This window comes from Sycon ciliatum, chromosome 4 (assembly GCF_964019385.1).
Source record: "Sycon ciliatum chromosome 4, ocSycCili1.1, whole genome shotgun sequence".
Lineage (NCBI taxonomy): Eukaryota > Metazoa > Porifera > Calcarea > Leucosolenida > Sycettidae > Sycon > Sycon ciliatum.
The window spans coordinates 39,787,692-39,807,878 of NC_088646.1; the positions used below are offsets into that span (position 1 = coordinate 39,787,692).

Genomic DNA, 20,187 nt, shown 5'->3' on the forward strand with positions numbered 1-20,187 from the left:
ATTGCTATGGGCTTAAATAGTGAAATTGATCATCAGCTGCCTAATTTTCTTCGTTTTTTCTACGCAACGTTGGTTGTTGCACTTTTCATTACTAGAATCCTAAAATTGTCTTGCAAGACGTTCATGGCTGACGATTCATCTGCATCACGTGGATTTATCTTAATTCTCTGCGCCAAAATGGCTTAAAAAAAAGAAAAGCGAAGAAAAGGCATGTCTGGGGTTGCGAACATGACACCTACCCTACAGCCATACACACCGGTAATAAAAAATAAAATTAAAAACCTCCTGTCCGCCCCGATTTCTCGGGAAAATCTGACGATAAACAATCAATCACATGGCCTAATCCTAAACGTTTTGCCAGTACAGGCTTTCGAGATGGCAACGGAAGCGTTAAGGATATAAACGAGATTAAACCCTGGCCGATGGTGTGGGTGATCAACTCACACTTGCACTAATGGGTTACATTATTTTATGTAAAATTAGTGATACAGTAAAACGGCCATGTAAACAGGTGAGAGGGGCAGCAAAGGCCAGAGAGTTACCCTGACTTAAACAACAAAAACAACAAAAACTTCACCATGGTCTCATTCTGCCAGAGCAGCACACTCCTGCTGTGTGTACTGCTAACAACACTAACGTTACACCGGTACACACACAGCCACACACCGGCAATTCTAGTGTACATGTACACTGCTAATGTTGTACTCAAAGTAGACTACCCAGTCAATATTGTTCAGTTGACACCAGAGCCATGCCCACCACCTCCGTGCGGGAAACACATTTGTACAAGATACAGATATGAAACCATGAGATAACGCAAGCCATAGCTGCGACTAAAGAAACAGGAAATGAGTCGCTTGCGCTGAAAGCTGAAAGACGGACAGCGATTGATGACGATGGTACAGAGCAAGACAGCACGACACAAACGTAACCTAAGAAAACTGTTCACGGATACAAACAAAGCAATGAGTCACTTTACACGGAACGCTCACATTCAGTAGTTAAAAAGGAGGGGGCTTGATAGAGCGGAATCATCTCAGCAATACACACATAGCAGGGAGAGAAGATTGAAATCAGAGATTCTCAGAAATCATTAGTTGAAAGCAGCAGCAATAAAGGGAAAGAAAAGATGGGTTAAAGTCAATTGCAAATAAGTCGTGCACACCGCAGGATAGAGAAGATATAGAGTTGTGTGGTTATCATGGTAAAATATAGACTGCAGGCTGCTTAGGAAAATCACAAACACACACACACAGGTACACCGGGAGATAGGAGTGGAATATAATATCAGCAATATCAGCAGCAGTAACAGCAGTAAAAGTAGCAGCAGCAGCAGCAGCCCTAAGTTGACAGAAAATAACGTAGACATGATACGGAGTACTGAGAGCGGTCATAGAACAGGCCTTTCGCATAGGGGTGATTGTTATCTGCTTGAAGTGTATCTTACAGATGCATAGCAGCTAACAGGTATGTGACAACTATATACAATGTACGGTGACAAGAGGGAATGAGGAAGAAAAGCAATGTTAGATTCGAAACAAGATATTCAAACAAAGACAAACAAAAGGACAGGAATGGCGATGCCGAATATAGTGCAACGGTATGAGGGTGGTCACAGTAGGAACAAGAGCACACACACGAAAAGAAGGAAAGAAAGAAAGGAAGGGCAGAAGGGACCTTGCACAAGGAAGAACACTTGCATCTAGATACATACCCATGCCTGGAATTCTAATACCCACACGCACAGTAGCTCATATAGCACATAACGCATACTTGGAATAGTGTATCTACAAGTAATCCACATATCTACCAGCACAAACACTACACACACACTACACAACCACTACACAACCACTACACAACCACTACACAACCACTACACAACCACTACACAACCACTACACAACCACTACACAACCACTACACACACACACACACACACACACACACACACACACACACACACACACACACACACACACACACACACACACACACACACACATTATGCACAGCGAGATATCTACACAGGGGTGCAACACGCACACATTGTCAGCACTGGAGAAGTGAAAAGGATTATGCTTGAAATGTTTGTAACTTTGTATGTAACAGCAAGACTTTGTATGGTGACTTACTTCCTGGTGCTGCCAAGGAGATTACGGCGGAGCTGGTTCATTTTCGTAGCCGCACCAGTCTTGCGGTAAACTACTGATTGCCGGATAGCCATGTTTTCAGATAAGCACCCGTCTGTGCTGCATACGCACCGCCGGGCACTTGTTGAAGAGCTGATGGCTGAGGTTCGGTAGTGGAAACAGATGATTCTTCCGGCATGCTCTGTGCATCCTCCATGGTAATCAGTTCGAAATCCTCATCCTTTGAGGCAGCACCAGCAGCAGCGGCACCAGCAGCAGCATCCGCTTCTTGAATGGCATCGCCCAGATGGTCTGAGATGTCGGGTGAAATGGACAAATCATCACCACCCGGTGTTCGAACTCGAGGGGAAGCTTCAGTGGACGCAGTGTGCGGGTGAGATTCCGTGGACGCAGTGTGTGGGTGAGATTCTGTGGACGCAGTGTGTGGGTAAGATTCAGTGGAGGTGGCATCGGCAATGTCCTGGGTGAGCTGAGCACTGTCAACTTCCTGAGCTTGTGCTCTGTGATCCACGACTTCTGGCTTTGCTACCGGGACAGAGCGACCGTGCTCACCGCCAGTGGAGACAGCGTAAGAATGTTCGCCGAGACTGTGTATGTCACTGCTAGTGGAGACCGCGTAAGAATGTTCGCCGAGAGTGGAGATAGCATAAGAATGTTCGGTGAGAGTGTGTACATCACTGCCGTGTAAAGGCACTTCCGCATTGACATGTTCATGCTCTACCATTACTGTGCTGGACGTAAGTGCCGACGTTGCTACGGATGCCTCAGCGGTCGATGCAAGCTGAGAGGTCTGCAGCGGTGCTACCGTCGAGCCTTGTGACGATGCAAGACTAGACACCGGCGCAGGCGTGGACTCGGGACGACGACGACCATCAGTGACGACCGAGTCAGGCGTAGTGCGCTGCAGGGATGTGAATGATAGGCCCTCAGCAAACTCATCATCCAAATCTGCAGTGGAATTGAAGTCCCATGGATCTGTAGGAGCGGCAGCAACAGCAGCAACACCAGTAGTAAATGACAGTGCAGCAACAACTAGTAGTAGTAAGCACTTAGAAAACTATGAAAAGTGCTGCTTGATATTGGCATAAAGCCAAAAATATTCTCGGTGATTTGTCCTGTGTAGTGCTGTGTACAGTTCTGTTTGCCAGCTGAAGCTTCAAATCAAGCAGGTCCAACAGTCCTACCAAATCAAGCAGGTCCAACAGTCCTACCATCTTGTTGCATCCCATGACCTCAAATTATGACAAATAGCTTAGAACAAACAGCAGCAGCATCACCATCAGCATTGCATCAGCATTATCGTCAGCATGAACAACATCACACTACGGACAGCTAACACTCACCAGAACTGCCCAGCATGTGATGCTGGCTATGAGGTATACTAGGCTGTACGGGAACATACGACTCCATGTCAAGTCCTAATAACGAATCCTGAACTAGATCACCAGTGTCATCATCATCATCATCACCATCGCCTTCAATAGCAGATTCATCTGCATCCATCTTATCCATGTCCAGTTCGTTACGCAAGGCTTCTTGGAAATCGTCGTCTGCAGCTTCTGCTGGAATGGGATCCTCGGCCTGCACCTCCGTCTTTTGATCGTCAGCTAAAGAAAACAAGTGACACACACACACACACACACACACACACACACACACACACACACACACACACACACACACATATGCACACATACACACACACACACACACACACACACACACACACACACACACACACACACACAAACACGCACACATGCACATCCAAAACCATACAACAGAGTAAGGGTTTTGCTACAACTACTGTCAGTCTCACAGCAAAAGCAAAAGAGTAGTAATGTAGGAGTATTTGACAGCGTGCATGCATGCATTCTCGCCGGAAATGTCCACCTGTGACGACAATAATTTTTTTTTAAATTCATGGACTGATCAACTCGGATGATGAGCCAATTAAATTATGGTGAGAAAGGAGAAGGACAAAATGTTATGAGTTATTTCGTCGCACTCGCTGACTGTATAAGATCTGGTTACGTTGGTGGACAGTAAGTCAGAACTCATAACATTTTGTCCTTCTCCTTTTTCATCATGGACTGATCTTTTTTAGTGTTTGCACACTCTTGGCTGCTGCTGTGGCATTTTTGTATTTTCCGTGCTGCTGCGCTCTCCAAGGCTGCACTAGCCGTAGCCGTATTAATACGCTTTGGAACTGTTTTCGTTGCTTATGTCCTCCTCTCTCTTTGCTTTGTTTCCGATGCCTGGGCTCTCATTTATCTTTGCTTGCTTGCTTGTATTGCTGAGGGAACATATGCTGGTTTGTATCCGTGGATCCCCATGGTGCATGGACCACGTGTACTCATCCGGCGGATATGTGTGAATAATACGGTAATAATTTGACAGCCATTTTGGCAGCCTGGTATGACAACCTGTTCTTTTTACAAGGCTTCAACTAACATCACATAGTCACGGGATGCTGGTGACAAACGTGTATGGCACAGTGCATCACAGTGCAACCATACTTGGCATAAGCCATGGCTGTGCTTGGAATCTCCACAGACACACTGCCCTCACACACATAAGGCATGCTTTGTGCTGGCTGTCCCGCTACTTTCTGTAGTTTGAGTACTTCCTCCGCCCAGGCAAAATTTTCGTCTATCTCCTTCAGCCCAATGACAGGTGTCTGACAGCATTTTTTGCATCTTGTGCACTTCACCATCACACAAATCTACTGGTTCAGGCGTACCAGTTCCAAACAAGTCGGCGAAGTCGGCAAAGAGTAAAGAAGAACCTAGAGTAGAGCGCCTTGAACGCGAGTGAACTGGTAAAAAAAGGCACACAAAGTCAGTCACTCGTCAAGGTGGGTGCTGCTAGAGTACCACTGGAGTACAGAGCAGAGGTGTCATGTTGCGAAAAGCCAGCGTGTTTGATTGCATCCGGCACAAAATGTGTGTACGGTAAAAATGCACGTGAGCGTGAAGCTGAGCTTGAAGCTGAGAAAGCTACTCAGCGACAGCGACGCTCGCCCACATACTGCAAAATGAACCAGAATCGGCACTGGGCAAAACAGGGGGGAAAAGAAAGGCTTCGATGACAGTGTTGTCACTCACCCAGCTCATTCGCCTGATGTCAACGTGAACGACCCTGCAAAGCGACGCTGAGCGCGTAAGCTTCGGCTGGTCGGAAACACGGCCGATCGTACCCATGAAGGGGGTGAAGCGCTTGGAAAAGTGTCGATACGAAATATTTGCGCTTCTGGAAAGTGCGAAGTACTAACCGACAACAAGTGCTGCATCGGCTGATGACAAAGGATACATTTTTCGACTTTGAGAGTTTCTCTTGATGTTCAACGACTCCTCAACTCATTCTGAGTCGTTATAAGCCGTTCTGAGAACCTGGAATGTATCAGTAAAAAGTGTAAAGATAAGCGAAAATTTTGCTTGGGCGGAGGAAGTACTCTCAGCACTTGTACATTCAGCTGCCTTATAATTTCTCTGGCTCTTGTCATCATGGCTAACAGTTCAGTTCTATATTAGCTTGTACATGCACTTCGAAGTAGTTGAACCGATGAGACGCCATTGGCGCATGGCCTAAACAGTAAGCTGTGTGCAGCGCCAGGCACACAGTGCAAACACACAGTGCAAACACACCTGCTGGTTTGCGCGCCGCTTGGTTGCCAGCATGCATCTGAAGGAACTGTATGAGGTAGGGCTCCAAATAGCGCCACATAGCGTTGTGCCTCCAGGATGGATAGATCAGTAGATACAATCCTGATTGAACAGACAGCAAAGGAGCACAGAGTCACCAGGGAGACAGATCAACATCATACAAGCAGCCACTATATCTAGAGATCAACAATTATACAGTATATATAACAATTATACAGAACTGTTGAAGTGTTCACCAAACAGTTACCTGCAGCAATCCGCGACATTTTACTTGATAGTAAATTTACTTTGAAAAAAAGATACACGCAGAAATACCAGCCAGACACAGAGAGCACACAAAAGGGGTTGACTGGTCAGTGGTAAAACAAATCAACTACATGTAGTTTGAAGTACGGTGATGATGCTCAAACGTACCTGTCAGGTAGACGAGGAGACGCATCGGTAAGATGATAAGAAGCACACATGGTAGAATAAAGACGCAGGCAACGCCAGCCACATACGCCTGCACGTAAGCACAAGAAAACGCAAAGAAATTGCCCGCACTGAACAATGACAAATGGAAGATTGTAACAGCCAAAGAGCCTATCATCTCTGGTGCGTGCGTGTGCGCGCGTGTATGTGTGTGCGTGTGTATCACCCTGCAGTCTGGTGATGCTGCCTTAACTGGTCTAGTCTACGCAAAATGGGATGGTAGACACAGGCGAAACTGGGAACTGAATACAAGCAGCTACTGTATCTAGAGATCAACAATTATACAGTATATTTGAAACTCGGATGTTGAGCCAATAATAAATGTAGAAAGGAAAAGGAAATATAGATATAGAAATGTCGTAATGTCTGTGGTGCCTCCTTTGCACCATGGCTGGTAGCTCGGCCTATTTAGCTCGTAGCTGTACTGATGAGGCCTTTATGGCCGAAACAGCTTGCTGTCTACAGCATTGGATATAGAAATATAGAATATCTCAGTACTCTGTCAGTTTTGTGCCTAGTTGTTGCACTTTCTGACTGTATAATATAGTAAGGACGTTTAGCAATGCGAAAGTTCGAAAGAAAATTCGAGTCTGGGAATGAGTACAGAAAAAAAGCTCGAAACTTCGAAAACTTGGACGCGAAGTTGTAGTGATTTGCGAAAGTAACTTTCTCTTTTCTCGGTACGCATTTGACTACAGGGAGTAGTAATTTTACAGCCCCCTGCTTGAGACTGAGCTGCATATACGGTACGGTACTATAAGATTCAAATAACTTCGAGAAAAAGTCATTTCGCATTGCTAAACCTCACAAGTTTTCTTTTTCGAAACAGATTTTCGCGAAATATCACCACGACCAAAAGTTCGAATTTTCGCATTGCTAAACGTCCTTAGTATCTGGTTACAGTGATGGAGAGTTACTCTCAACTCGTATCTATATTTCCTTTTCCTTTATACAGTATATATAACAATTATACAGTTGTGGGCCCACAACTCACAATTAGAACAGCAAGCAGTATCCAGTCTCACCAGTCTCAAGACAAGACAGTATGAAACAAAACTACAACTAAGACGCACACTCGACACCAACGCATACATGCATAGCGGTAAAACAAATAAAGGCCAGCTATGCGTCAAACGGTACAGTAGTGGGAACAGGGCACAACCAACACGCAGAGGGATTGTTGGACTGAAGAGCATTTTGCCACAAATGTACATGTAGAGCAGTGCATGTACAATACTTACATTCCCAGTGAGGCCTTCCAGACTGTTAATGACATAATAGCGCCAGTAGCAGAGCTTTGCCAGCGGCTGCAACAAGCTACACATGACATTACAGATCACGCAGAACACACGGTACACAGTACATGAGCAGGAAGGCACTGTGGTATGTTCACTGTGGTATGTTCACAATGGCACATATTCATCCAAAATGGCGGGTGGGGGTTTTCCCTACTCTGGACCGTGACTGCGGGGACACTGGGTCAACGCAGCAGCAGCGAAGAGCGAAAAAACAGCAGCGACTAGATGGTTGCTGCATTTTTGAACAAAAGTGGCGTTTGGTTTGGTCAGTTCGTGTCGAGTCTTGACATCTAGTGTCAAGCAAGGCAATGTCGGTATCCAGTAATCCCCGTCTCTGGACGTGCAACGTTCTCCGCTATTACTGCGTGCGGAACAAGCTGAAGAGATCAGGAAAGAAGGAGAGGCGAGAAAAAATCGATCGTTCGTGTAGCGTGGGAACAACAGGAAGGCGATGTTTCTCGCTTTGCCTTTATTGCTTTTCGCTCAGGGTCATTGCTCATCAGAGTACCAGTGCCATATCTACCCCAGGCTGTGACTCTTCGCCTCGGTAAGTGACTGCTTCCTTCTAGCAGCCGAGAAATGCACTGGTCTTGTTTAGAAACTAGTTTGAAATATATCTGGCTTCGGCTATCAGAAAGTGCAATGCAAATAAACTTCGAGTTGTCTTTCTGAACGCTCGAACTAAATCCAGCTCTGTCATGATTTGTTTGTGTGTAGACCCGAACCTGCGGTGACGGCTGAATCCAGTGCAGTTGCAGCTTCGCCTCACCAAGCTACGAGCAGTGTCGTGCATGTGTCATCCGCTGGAGTGGATGACCAGCAAGCCCCAACTCTGGTGTGGAAAAAACTTGTAGCGGGTCGCCTCCTGTGCGCAGAGGTCACTGTGCAAACTATGCTGCAGTACTTCCTGGATACTGTTGCTGGAGATGGCAAGTCAGCCAGCAATTTCAAAGCCATTTCTGCCACAGATAACAAGTCATCGAGACTTTATAAGAGAGGATACGTGCAGAAAATAGAGGTTGCGTCATCCAGCAATAGTGTCCACTACAAGGCTCGCTGTGAGCCCGAAATGCGTACATTGAAGGCGTATCAGCTCCGTCTGTCTGTGCAGACCAAGGGCGGCAGTGGCACTGACTGCCATACCGTGGAGCGCGTCACCCATGCCGAGTGTCCGTGTCCCGCTGGCAAAGGTCCCCACGGGTCTTGCAAGCACCTTGCTGCCCTATTTTACGCCTTAATCGACTTTACTCGGTTTGGCTACACTTGGGACTTGGTCACTTGCACGGATAAACTGCAAGCCTGGAACCAGCTGCATGGGAAGAAGTCGGAACCAATGCAGCATTCCGACATGACGTGGACTGGCGCTGCCAAACGTAAGAGGAAGAACGCTTACAACGACCCTAGAGCAGCAGCGCAGCGTGGCAATGTGTCGTCGTCACTCAACCAACTGTTTTCCGGTAAGAAGGAGATTTCGCCGTGTGTACTTCATGTACTTGAACGCATTTTTAGTGTTGCTGGTCGTGTGGCTTGTAGAGTTCACTATTGAAATATTCACTTTTGTCAATAGATTATTGTTTCCAGTGTGGAGAGAAACGCTTCTTCAGTAACTGGGCTTTTGTTTTCTTCGCTCCACCCTTGCGTGTATTGTAGACTCCAGCAGCTCTCTTCATCAGACTGGACTCTTTCTAGTGGCCAGTGATGACTTTCACACAGCGAAAGCCAGAGAGGAGCGGCTGGAGAAGCAGAAGGCTAAACAGAGTGAGTGAAGGGAGGCTCAGTCCGCAAAGGAGGCCCGCTTGGCACGTCAGAAGCAGCAGCAAGAGCAATGGATGGCAAGCCACTCCAGTCCATCAACACCAGTTCCCGGTGACTGTGAATGGCTAGAGGAATGGCAATCCAGTGTGGTACCATCAACACCAGTTCCCAGTGACTGTGAGTGGGTACAGGAATATCTAGAATCGGACTGGTATGAGCGTCATGTCGTAGTAACTGCCAGCGACCGTGACCGCATGTACCGCCACTATATTACAGTCATCCTCATCGTCGTGGAGGCATAAACGAGCGATGCAGATAAGGTCTTCCGTCACTAAGGATATTGTGCGTTCCTCCGGAACGGCACACTGCGACAAATATCTGAAGCGTTTCCACATCCGACTTTCTCCAGCGGAGATCCACACAGACAGCGCTTCACGTACACCTTGCGCCCATGCACCTTCTATTCACTAGGGAACAATCCCCATTTGCACCTGTCTTTCCGATTAGGACAACCAGGAACAACACAGTTGGCGTGAGAAGGCATTTCCGAAGCAGAGGAACTGGAAGTCGAAAACAAACTTTTGCAAAGATAACATCGAGCATCTTCGCTTTTCGCTTTTATGCAAGAACAAGCTCGATCACGAATGTGTCACTGGTACACACGGCCGGACTGTGTGATCAAAGCCAAAGACTTGACAGAGTACGCCGCGAGTGACAGACAGGTACTAGTACTTAGTAGCTGTCGTGTCGACAGGCTCGTCAGAAGCATGCAGCGTGCTCGCCCACGCGGCGCAGTGTCCCCGCAGTCATTTTGGCGGGAGTTCGATGAATACGTGCCATTATGCAGTGTTTCCCCACCATATACAATCTGTGCATCCCTGAACTTAACCTGTAATCAATTAAGATCAGCTGGTAAGCATGCCAGGAGCAGCTTGGGGGAATACCCGGTCTATAGTAGATGTACATAGTCAGTAACAGCTTGGGGAATACCCTGTCTATAGTAGATGTACATAGTCAGTAACAGCTTGGGGAATACCCTGTCTATAGTAGATGTACATAGTCAGTAACAGCTTGGGGAATACCCTGTCTATAGTAGATGTACATAGTCAGTAACAGCTTGGGGAATACCCTGTCTATAGTAGATGTACATAGTCAGTAACAGCTTGGGGAATACCCTGTCTTTAGTAGATGTACATAGTCAGTAACAGCTTGGGGAATACCCTGTCTATAGTAGATGTACATGTAACATAGTCAGTAACAGCTTGCGGAATACCCTGTGTATAGTAGATGTACACAAAAGAACACACTACTATCTCTTGATGAACTGGATTAGATATAATTTCCAAGTGCATTCTCAGCATAGAGCCGCGTGTCCCAGCTGGTTTTTCACCAGGGGGCGGGAATTAGATCAAGTCGTTCAAGTGCAGTACGATGTATAACAAAGCAGAAGATCAGATCTTCATCCTGCACTCGCACGTATTGTGCACAGCAGTACATGCGTCGGTTCAACATCGTATTTCGTTGCATCTCTTTGTCTGTCACCAGTTAATCCTATATATAATATATAGGATTAGACTTCAAGACGCATTTGCAGCCTCAAAAATGATCGAAGTGGAAGCAATGTTATTGAAGATGCATTTCGATCTTTCCTACAATGCATCTCTTTCTTTAAAATGAATGAATAGAGGTCACCCAATGGCTAAGACCCGCAGGAAAGGTCTCTGTGTGCTATTATTGCTGATGAATTGCAATTACAAGTGGTATAAATAGACTAGGATAAACATCATTCGTTAGGAGTGGAATAGATGAATATTAGCACCATCCTAGCATTGAAGTCATGTCCTAAAGTGCTCGCAGATCACTATAAACTAAATACACTACATGTATGGGGCATTTACTAGATCAGTTGTGTTCAAGTATGTACACATAATTAATAGTGGAATGCTCTTGAGGTACTAGCCTAGGTGGTGCTTCTTCTATAGTCTTATATGCATAGAATTTTTTTGGTAGCTCCACATGGGCCATATCTAGGCTTGGATATTGCAACCTAAGGTTTTTATTGGCAGGGGAAACTGGGAAGTACTTGTACAAAACCAATTTTTGAAGAGGCCAAATCCTATAATTATAATAATAGGATTTTGAAAATTCTGGACACCTTTGCACGAGACGGCCTGTTACAGAAAAAGTAAAGCCCTCGTGCTGGTGAAACTTGGCAGACATCATCTCTGATAAACACAGAACGCAGACTCCAACAGGTTTTTGAAGAAAGAACTTCTACTTTGAAAGGTGTGATCTACCCTCTCCCAAAAATTGGGGGAAATCGACAGACAAAGAGATACACCAAAGTCGCTTCACAGGCAGAAATTTGACAGGGGGCGGGAATTAGATTGGGGGCGGATCAACGGTGCTTTACGGTACATGTAATACTGACCATTCACTGTACATGTACATGACATAGTATTATTGACCGCTCACTGTACATGTACATGTATTACTGAGAGGCAGTAACAGTTACAGTACAGTTCACTGTCGAGTACATACCATGGGTCGGACTCAGCCGTGGCTTGATCAGCATCGCGGGCACCTGATGCTGATGGTGACTCTACGGCCGTGCTCTCGGACTGTGACGGAGCACTGCCATCGCCCACAGCTGGCGCTTGCGTGCCGTTAGACCAGGTGCACGGGTAGAGCAAGTAGCCGGACACAAACACCGGCAGTGCCACAACAGTGACGAACACGGTGCGCGGAAATATCGACATCGCCAGACTGCAGGAACATAGCGACACCAGAAATGAATCAGAATAGCTTGCTGACAACCAGTACATGTAAGATCATGCTTCAGGTCTACATGTACACACAGAGTGCCGAATGTAGAGTGTTCCTTCCTAACCATCAGTAATGCATATGAATTTCCATGGGCTGGTCAAAGGCATGATCCCGAGTGAATTCTACAAGAATCGCAGGAAATCATGATACGCTAGAAGAAAAAGCAAGCATGGAAAATTCAAACATTGACTAGATGCACATGTACATAAACATTTCAGGTCTTGCTTCATAGGTAATGTGTAGTTGGTTTCATTGTTTCAAATTTCTACTCCTTTTTATTGTAGTCAAGTGGTGTGCTTCACTGTCCGAAGAGTGCTCAATACCCATGTAGGGCAGAGCCTTGTACACAAGAGAGAGATTGGAAGCTTCGTTACAACTCTGAGTTTCACGTATTACTACCTGATGATCGTGAAACTCAGAGTTGTAACAAAGCTTCCAATCTCTCTCTTGTGTACTCCTTTTTATCTTCAATTTAAATCCGGCTCAACGGAGTTAAAGATTTCCTGGATACGGTTTTGTTCGCCAGCAGCACAACTGGTAAAGACTGCATGATCCATGCCATGGTTGCAACGCATAACTGCTGCATGTACTGTTCTATCATAATAACACACAACCCACTACTGTGTCCATGGCCCATGCTGCACATCAGCACAGTACTAGTTTATCTAATGCTAGTTTCGAACTAGTAATAGTAGGAGTACTACTACTAGTACAGTGTTCATGACCGTCGACCATACATAGTACCCTGGAGTAGTATTACTAGGGAGTTCAGTCACGTGACAAATCAGCTGAAAACAGCCTTCACTCGGGTCACGTACATTAGCATGGTAGCGGTGGCACCATGGACTTCGCTGCAGTTTTTTTCGAACTGCTTTGTCCTGCTTTCTTTTTCAAAGTTGAAAGTTGGTGTGTTTGATAGCTGAGGTCTTCCTGCTCGTTTTGGTGCCGCACTTGCTTGGTCAACTGTAGTTTGAGCTTTTTGTTGTGAGGAGTGTAGTTTTCAATTGGATTTTTCATCCGTTTGGAGGGAGTACACGGCCAGGAAACACCCACCATCGTGTTCAGCGACCTCGAATTATGTAGAATAGTGCTTTCTTCTCGAGCTGGGGGATCGCTCTTCATCGCGCTTTCAAGACTTTCACCTCCTGGTCGCCCAAAATGAATGAATTTCTTGACCCAATATGTTCAAGCGCTAGGAGTGTTTCAGATGATTTGTTGGCCCAAGTGAAAGATTGCACCTGACGGAGACTTTCGACAAAGTGAGCTATGATTTTGTATTCGACCCTTCGCCTTGAAACCAGAAAGAATTTGCTATGAAGTGGTGCTCTGACATGGATCGCGTCAGTGATTGGATTGTACGCGTATTTCACTATTGTGCATTTTACATGTAAAATGTACATGTACTTGTACATGATTGATCAACTGTGTGACTGCCGCAGTTAAGTTGGGCATCTGAAGACCAAACTGCTGTATTTATTATTTTGCACAGTTATATACAACCATAGCCATCAGTGCTCACTTCAATTTCATAGTAATGGAACTCGTGTTCAATGGATTTAGCATTGTTGCTATGGTGGTTGCTACGAGCGCCGCCCTCGTTCTCATTGGTCATCGCTTGCCGAAATATTATATTTTGGTCAACATTAGGACTAACCAACCTGTATTGCACCTATATTGCACCTATATTGCACCTACAGGCCAGATTTCTTAGCATTCTGACATTATTGTAATGTTGCTAAGCGTTAGCTAGGCTTTCCGGAAAACCCTGTTGGTGCCACAGCAGTATGGCATTCCGCATACATCATGATGAAGGTTGGCGTATGACTTTGACGCCTCATATCTCTGGTATCCTTCAAGATTTTTCATCCAAATTTTCTGTGCTATATCCTGTACTGTAGTTCTTCCCGAAAACAAACAGTTTTCCTGGTTTACTACGAAAGAAAAAAATACGGTGATATCCCTAGTATTACACGTACATGTACATGTACCTGGTAAGTGGAAACATTAATTTAAAGTCTGTGTACATCATGGTACAACGTTTACAGAAAAGCGAAACAGCATGCAATTTTGCAAACACGTTCATTTCAAGGGGACGAAAACATTGAAACCAAAACACGCCTACTGGCTACAGTACTTATAAAGCAGTCAGTCTACAGGTGCAGTATTCTTTCTAGACAGGTGTAGAGTATGCCGCGTAGATCTACGTGTTATAGAGTACTCGCAGCAGGGGAGCAAACGTGAAATATCCTATTTTTTTGGTTCGTTTTCGAACACTCAGGCAAGCTATGGCGAGAAAATGTATCGAGTCCGACAAACAGAGGAGCAAGGACTTGCGGAACATAGACACACAGAGAAACACGATAATATTGACATGAACACATCTACATCATCAGCTGGGCAAACTAAGTGTATGCACAACATGGAAAGTGTTACAGGTGAACTTACGCGAACACAAGCGAGTAAGCAGCAGCTCCGATCAAGGTAGATTGAGAAGAGGAAGCAGTCACAATACGTTCGTACGACCTCAGCCAAGAGGCGCAATCTCGACGCACAGCAACAAGCACAGACTCGAATGACGGCACTGGAACACTAGGCTCCATGCTTGCAGCCATATTCGAGCGCAAACTTTAGTCGTCGTCAATGCCAAGCCACGTAGCGACTCCACATTCAGCTGTCTGACAAAGGAAGAGGCACGGGTTCTACGGGGAAAGGCAGGCAGGCAACTTAGAGCAGGAGTCGGGGCACACAATGATGAGTGGAAGCTGGGAACTACCGTCGAGCGGATGGCTGACTGGCCTGTCACCAGCTTACAACCTCTAGTAGCTTTACTCTAGTCTGGGGAGAGGGGGCAAAGGAATTCCTTCGTAAATATTTAGTGCAACTGCAAGCTGTGTTATCCGAATCCTGGGCGTTTATTACAATGCTCGAAGAAAACTCTGAAACCCTATTCAGGAAGAATGGAAGGACCTTGTGAAGACAAACCTATTTTCATTTCTCTCGCAGTTCGTCTGTCGCCTGGCGGTATGTAGCTCAGCTTCAAAGTCATGAAGCTTCCAACTCGAACTTCGAAACCATGTACGGTGGAATGCTACATGACATCATCATAAACAAGTCCAGCAGTTTTCATGACGTCGAGTACGAGTGAGTCATCACTAATCACTCATCACGTCATCAGTCTCATCACTCATCAATCATTCATCATTCGATTTTCATGTTGTTGCACGTGCGTTCGAATATTCGAAAGTCGGATACTTTATCACGATTATGTGTCCGACTTTCGAATACATAATTATGCAAGGTGCACCGGTGACATTATGGAGTTTTTTTCTGAAAGAGCTTTGCCTTGGCATCGATATCTTTTCTCTCCAGAGTCAGATTACTGATTAGCACAACGGCTCACAGCTACAGTACCAGTAACGACTGTAGACAGTAGTATCCACGGTAATTATTTTGTATGTTAGGAGACACAGTCATACCAATTGCTGTGTTCTGAATTCTGATACATTATACAATCATTGCGGGTATTATTTTACACCACAATTGAGAAACGACGGTGTTCAAGTATCGGCAAACCAGGAGGTTAGTTTGGATAGTTTCGCAACATGCGATTTGATCACATTGCACTTGTGAGAATGCTGTTCGTATTGTTAGCCTAGCTCTCAGTCATAGCTCACGTTATGTCACAGTTACGCAATGCTTGCAGACTTAGCATTACGGCACTGCAGCTAATAAAGAATAGCGTATAGGAAGCAATTTGAAAAGCTCTCCATACGAAATGCCTAGGGTCCGCAATAGAAAGTATTTGACTTTGTTGGGCCACATACTAGTAATCTGCTGTTGGGAAGAGTATGCACTTATTGAAGCCAGTCTTCTACATATTCCAGCTGCAATGTTACCAGGTTATGCACAAGCAATACACACGGGTATGAACGCATTCTCTTTGTTCTACTAGCTCTAATACGCACTAAATTAGTTTTTAATAGCCAGTGCCTAGAAGAGAATGTTAGTTCCGCAGGGTCCAAGTTACACGCATGTGGCACCACGGCACCACCACCCCATATATGCGGTGGCTTTTTATCGTTACTAGTATTTGCATGCCCGCGTTGAAGTGCATTAGTAGTAGGGTGCCGAGTCTGCAGCTCTGCTAATGGCAATGCTGAATGGCTTGGATGAGAGGAAAGAGGAGAGGTAGCAGGGAGTCAACCGGAATGTGATACGCCATAGCACAAAGTGAACATGATGCAGGGGCGTAGGAGGGGTTTCGGAAGTGGTACGACCGAAGGCCTTTTTGGAGGGGGTCCGGGGGACCTCCCCCAGGAAAATTTTGTAAAAAAAGACACAAAATACTGCGTTCTGGGAACTTCTGGCACACTTCTGGCACAGTTTTTAAAATCATAGAATTACTTCACGGTCAGAAGAGACGTGCATGGACATGCACAGATGCATGGCAGATCTACGAGTACGAGTCTAGAAAAAGGTCAAAGTCTGATGCGCATATGCATCGATGGATCCTGATTTTTTTATTACGGTTTTGCACGTTCCGGACGGACCACACTTTTCGAAAAATGGTACGGCCATGGTCGTACCAGTCGTAGCGGGTGCTACGCCCCTGTGATGCATAATTGTACTACAGCTAGTGGGGAAGATACATAATTATGTACATGGCCGGGATCACCACTGAGCACTACGACGAGTAGTGTATACTTCCTCGAGTCTTTTACATACCAGTGTTGAAGCTCTAATAAGTAGCTCGAAAACGGTCACTTTGATCTAGGCTTTAACCACTGTACTAGTATGTCGGAGGCTGTCAAAATGCAAACTGTTGTTCGGTGTTACTGTTGGTCACATTTTGCGCTGTTGCCCATTGCCAGGCGCCAATGTTGCAAAAGAATGCCACGAGCGGGATTCGAACCCAGCACCCCTGTCTTTCCGGGACAGTGTCCTACCGATTAGGCTACCATCACTAGGCACCCGTGGGTCCTTCTTGCTACACTGCTTCCCGCGCCCCAACAGGCTGTGTCCTAACGCCGTACCTACTCGCGGGGGGGGGGGGGGGGGTATGATGGGTCGTGGGTTCGAGCCATTGCCAGGCGCCAATGTTGCAAAAGAAGGATCCACGGGCGGGATTCGAACCCAGCAACCTGTCTTTCTGGGACAGTGCCCTACCGAATAGGTTACCGGGGATCACACACGCCCGTGGGTCCTTCTTGCTACACCAAGAGTCATGGTAACCAGGGTAACAGCAAAAGTACATATAAATTCCAAGAGTATGCACCTTCGTATATGGGGTATGACGGGGGGGGGGGGGGGGCTGCCTGCATTACGTAGCCACGAGCTGTGGGTCATTGCGTCATTAATCTCTCATTATTGATCTGCTACGGTTTCCCGCTTCCAATTCCGCTTTCCTCGGAGACTTTGGATGGTTTTGTACGTGATGCGTCACGCACAGGAATTGCCTTTGAACTTACCATATTGCACGTGAAATCATCGAGGCTAAACTGTAGGAAAGCTCAAATCCAGGCAGCTGGATCGTCATTTCACTATGTAGTGAGGGCAGCGCGCCACGCAGGACACCCATTATCGGCTCTGAGATCAGAGCTGCACACTCTTGGGGTTATGTACTCTTGGTAACAGCAAGAGTACATAAACCAGAGTGTGCAACTCAGGATGGTTCCTGTGGGAGCGTAATTCGTGCACTACGTCATTTCTGACGGCATGGTAAGCCACAGGTACGGTGAAAAGTTGCGTCACCAGTCGCGGTGGTGCAGTTCACTGAGTTTGTCCTGATTTCGGTTTTTTGAGACGGATAGCCTGGTGACTTTACTTCTCGGTGGATGTACGCACTCGTACACAGTCACACAAAACACCGAAATCCTGAAACAGGACGTCTAAAATCAAGCAAACTTGGCTGATTTCCGGGCTATGAAACATGAAAATTAGAACTGTACGCAAGTCGCGGCTTGGCTGACTTCATCAGGGTGACGTAGTGCACGAACTGCGCTGTTTCAGATCAGATATGCACAGTTGCACACTCTGGTTTATGTACTCTTGGTAACAGTATAGGAAGATTGCATGTGCATGTATGTTACTGACAGTATCTCTAGATGCAATGGAGCGGATCTTGGTATTCGTCGCCGATGATCAGTTGGTAGAGCCACTCAATCTTCAGTATGATCGCATTGCATGCATACTACAATACATTTACAGGACTTGTACGGAATCTGCTTTAATTCTTTGTGTTATTAGGTTGCCAAGGGAACCAGTGGAACACAGCATCATCTGTTTCACTGCTGGCTTCGGTACTGATTTTAATACCGCAAATGGCAGCAAAGAATGCTGCACAGGCCCAGCAGCAACTGCAAGGCAAGGATGATCAGCCTGTGCTACGCGTCTTGTCATGGAACATTGACGGACTAGATAATGGCCTAGACATTGCCGTTCGCACACGTGCTGTCTGTGACGTCATCGAGAGGGAAAAGCCGGCGGTCGTGCTGCTGCAGGAAGTGGTGTCGGAATCGATGATTATTCTAGCCGAAAGACTGGCCACGTCGTACAGCATTCTTGCACCATCTGCCGAGCGATCGCACTACTTCGTAGCCATTCTCCTCAGGTTTGATGCATGTGATGTGGCTAAGTCCAATCACAAAGTCGTTGATTTCCCACAGTCACGCATGGATCGTAATCTCTTGGTGGCCACTGACATTGTTGTGCTGAGGACACAGCATCGCTTGGCTGTATGCACATCACATCTCGAGAGCCTAGCAAATAGCTCGGCGGAGCGCAAGTCCCAGCTGAGCGCAGTGTACCAGCAAATGGTTTTGCTTGCTGTCTCGCACAACACGGTGCTATTTGGTGGCGACACCAACCTGCGCAAGGCAGAAGTGCAGGCATGCCGCGCCCCGGCCTGCATTCGCAATGCTTACGAAGCATGCGGTGAGCCACCAGATGCCCGCTACACATTTGACGTGAAAACCAATGATAACGTGATGCAGAAAGGCTGGGTGGGTGCACAGATACGGACACAATACGACAAGATGTTCTGGGCTAGTGGGCAGCCTTGCGACAGTCCGCAGAAGGCACTAGTCCCAAAGACGTTTCGACTCGTCGGCACACAGCGACTTGCGGAAGGGTATTTCCCCAGCGATCACTATGGTATCTTGTGTGATCTGGAGTCTTCTTGACTGATTCCACCATCGCTATGGTAATCAGTGATACTTTAGCTAGTTAGGTATTTTCAATATTCCAGGGTGGCAGAAGCACACTGTTACTCAATGTCGTTGATGTACATGCAGACCTACATTGTAATCTTTCCACTACCACTATCCATGCGCAAACAGATTCAAACATGCTGTTCCCTCTGGTAGGACGTTTTATTTCAAGTTTTTATTCTCACTTTTCTGAATATTCCGGTAGTTGATTATTTCTCTTGTTTACTCTTGAGTGATATTTATAAATCCAACTGATATTGATGATGACCATCGCAAGAAAACCTCATCGGATGCAACAAACCTTCCTTGCTGTGTGTGTGTGTGTGTGTGTGTGCGTGCGTGTGTGTGTGTGAATCTACAGTCCATTCATTGGAAACTGGCACCCTAACTTTTTGGTGTCTCCCACACATAGTTGTAGATATCGTGGAAACAACAGTACACCCTGCATTGTGTGACCCGTGCAATAGGGCTTGAAAGTGCTACGTCACAACATAGCAACAATTTCAAAAATTCAAAAATTGGATCCACTTGGATCCAGTTTTTGTATGGATCCAAGCACATTTCAAGCGGTCTTACCCACAGCATGGTGATGTAGCCAGTGAAACAGACTGATTTGGCTACTGGGGGCGGGGTTACAACTGGTGGCGAAATAAAAGTCACACCTGCATGCGACATGAGTTGGTTGCTATGCACCCACATACTTAGGCAATAGCAAAGTCACACCTTAGTGGATCCAAAAATAGAAATCTGATGTCAACTTACTACTCCCTGGCCGTTTTGACGTCATCACTTTCAAGCCCTATTACTCCTT

The 20,187-nt window shown here is 46.1% G+C and overlaps 2 protein-coding genes across 2 annotated transcripts; one reads left to right on the plus strand and one right to left on the minus strand.

Annotated features, from left to right (window-relative positions):
- Window positions 1–748: 748 nt before the first annotated feature.
- On the minus strand, window positions 749–15,189 carry LOC135816123 (uncharacterized). The gene is made up of 7 exons (XM_065329501.1): window positions 14,614–15,189; window positions 11,884–12,108; window positions 7,531–7,606; window positions 6,233–6,320; window positions 5,801–5,920; window positions 3,497–3,760; window positions 749–3,128 (listed from the first exon to the last, which is right to left on the minus strand). The coding sequence occupies exons 1-7, from the start codon at window positions 14,778–14,780 to the stop codon at window positions 2,206–2,208; spliced, it is 1,863 nt and encodes a 620-aa protein (XP_065185573.1). The 5' UTR covers window positions 14,781–15,189; the 3' UTR covers window positions 749–2,205.
- Window positions 15,190–15,470: 281 nt separating this feature from the next.
- LOC135816125 (tyrosyl-DNA phosphodiesterase 2-like) lies at window positions 15,471–19,676 on the plus strand. The gene is made up of 2 exons (XM_065329504.1): window positions 15,471–15,747; window positions 18,415–19,676. Exon 2 carries the CDS (start codon window positions 18,489–18,491, stop codon window positions 19,347–19,349), a length of 861 nt encoding a protein of 286 aa, XP_065185576.1. The 5' UTR covers window positions 15,471–15,747; window positions 18,415–18,488; the 3' UTR covers window positions 19,350–19,676.
- The last annotated feature ends 511 nt before the right edge of the window (window positions 19,677–20,187 follow it).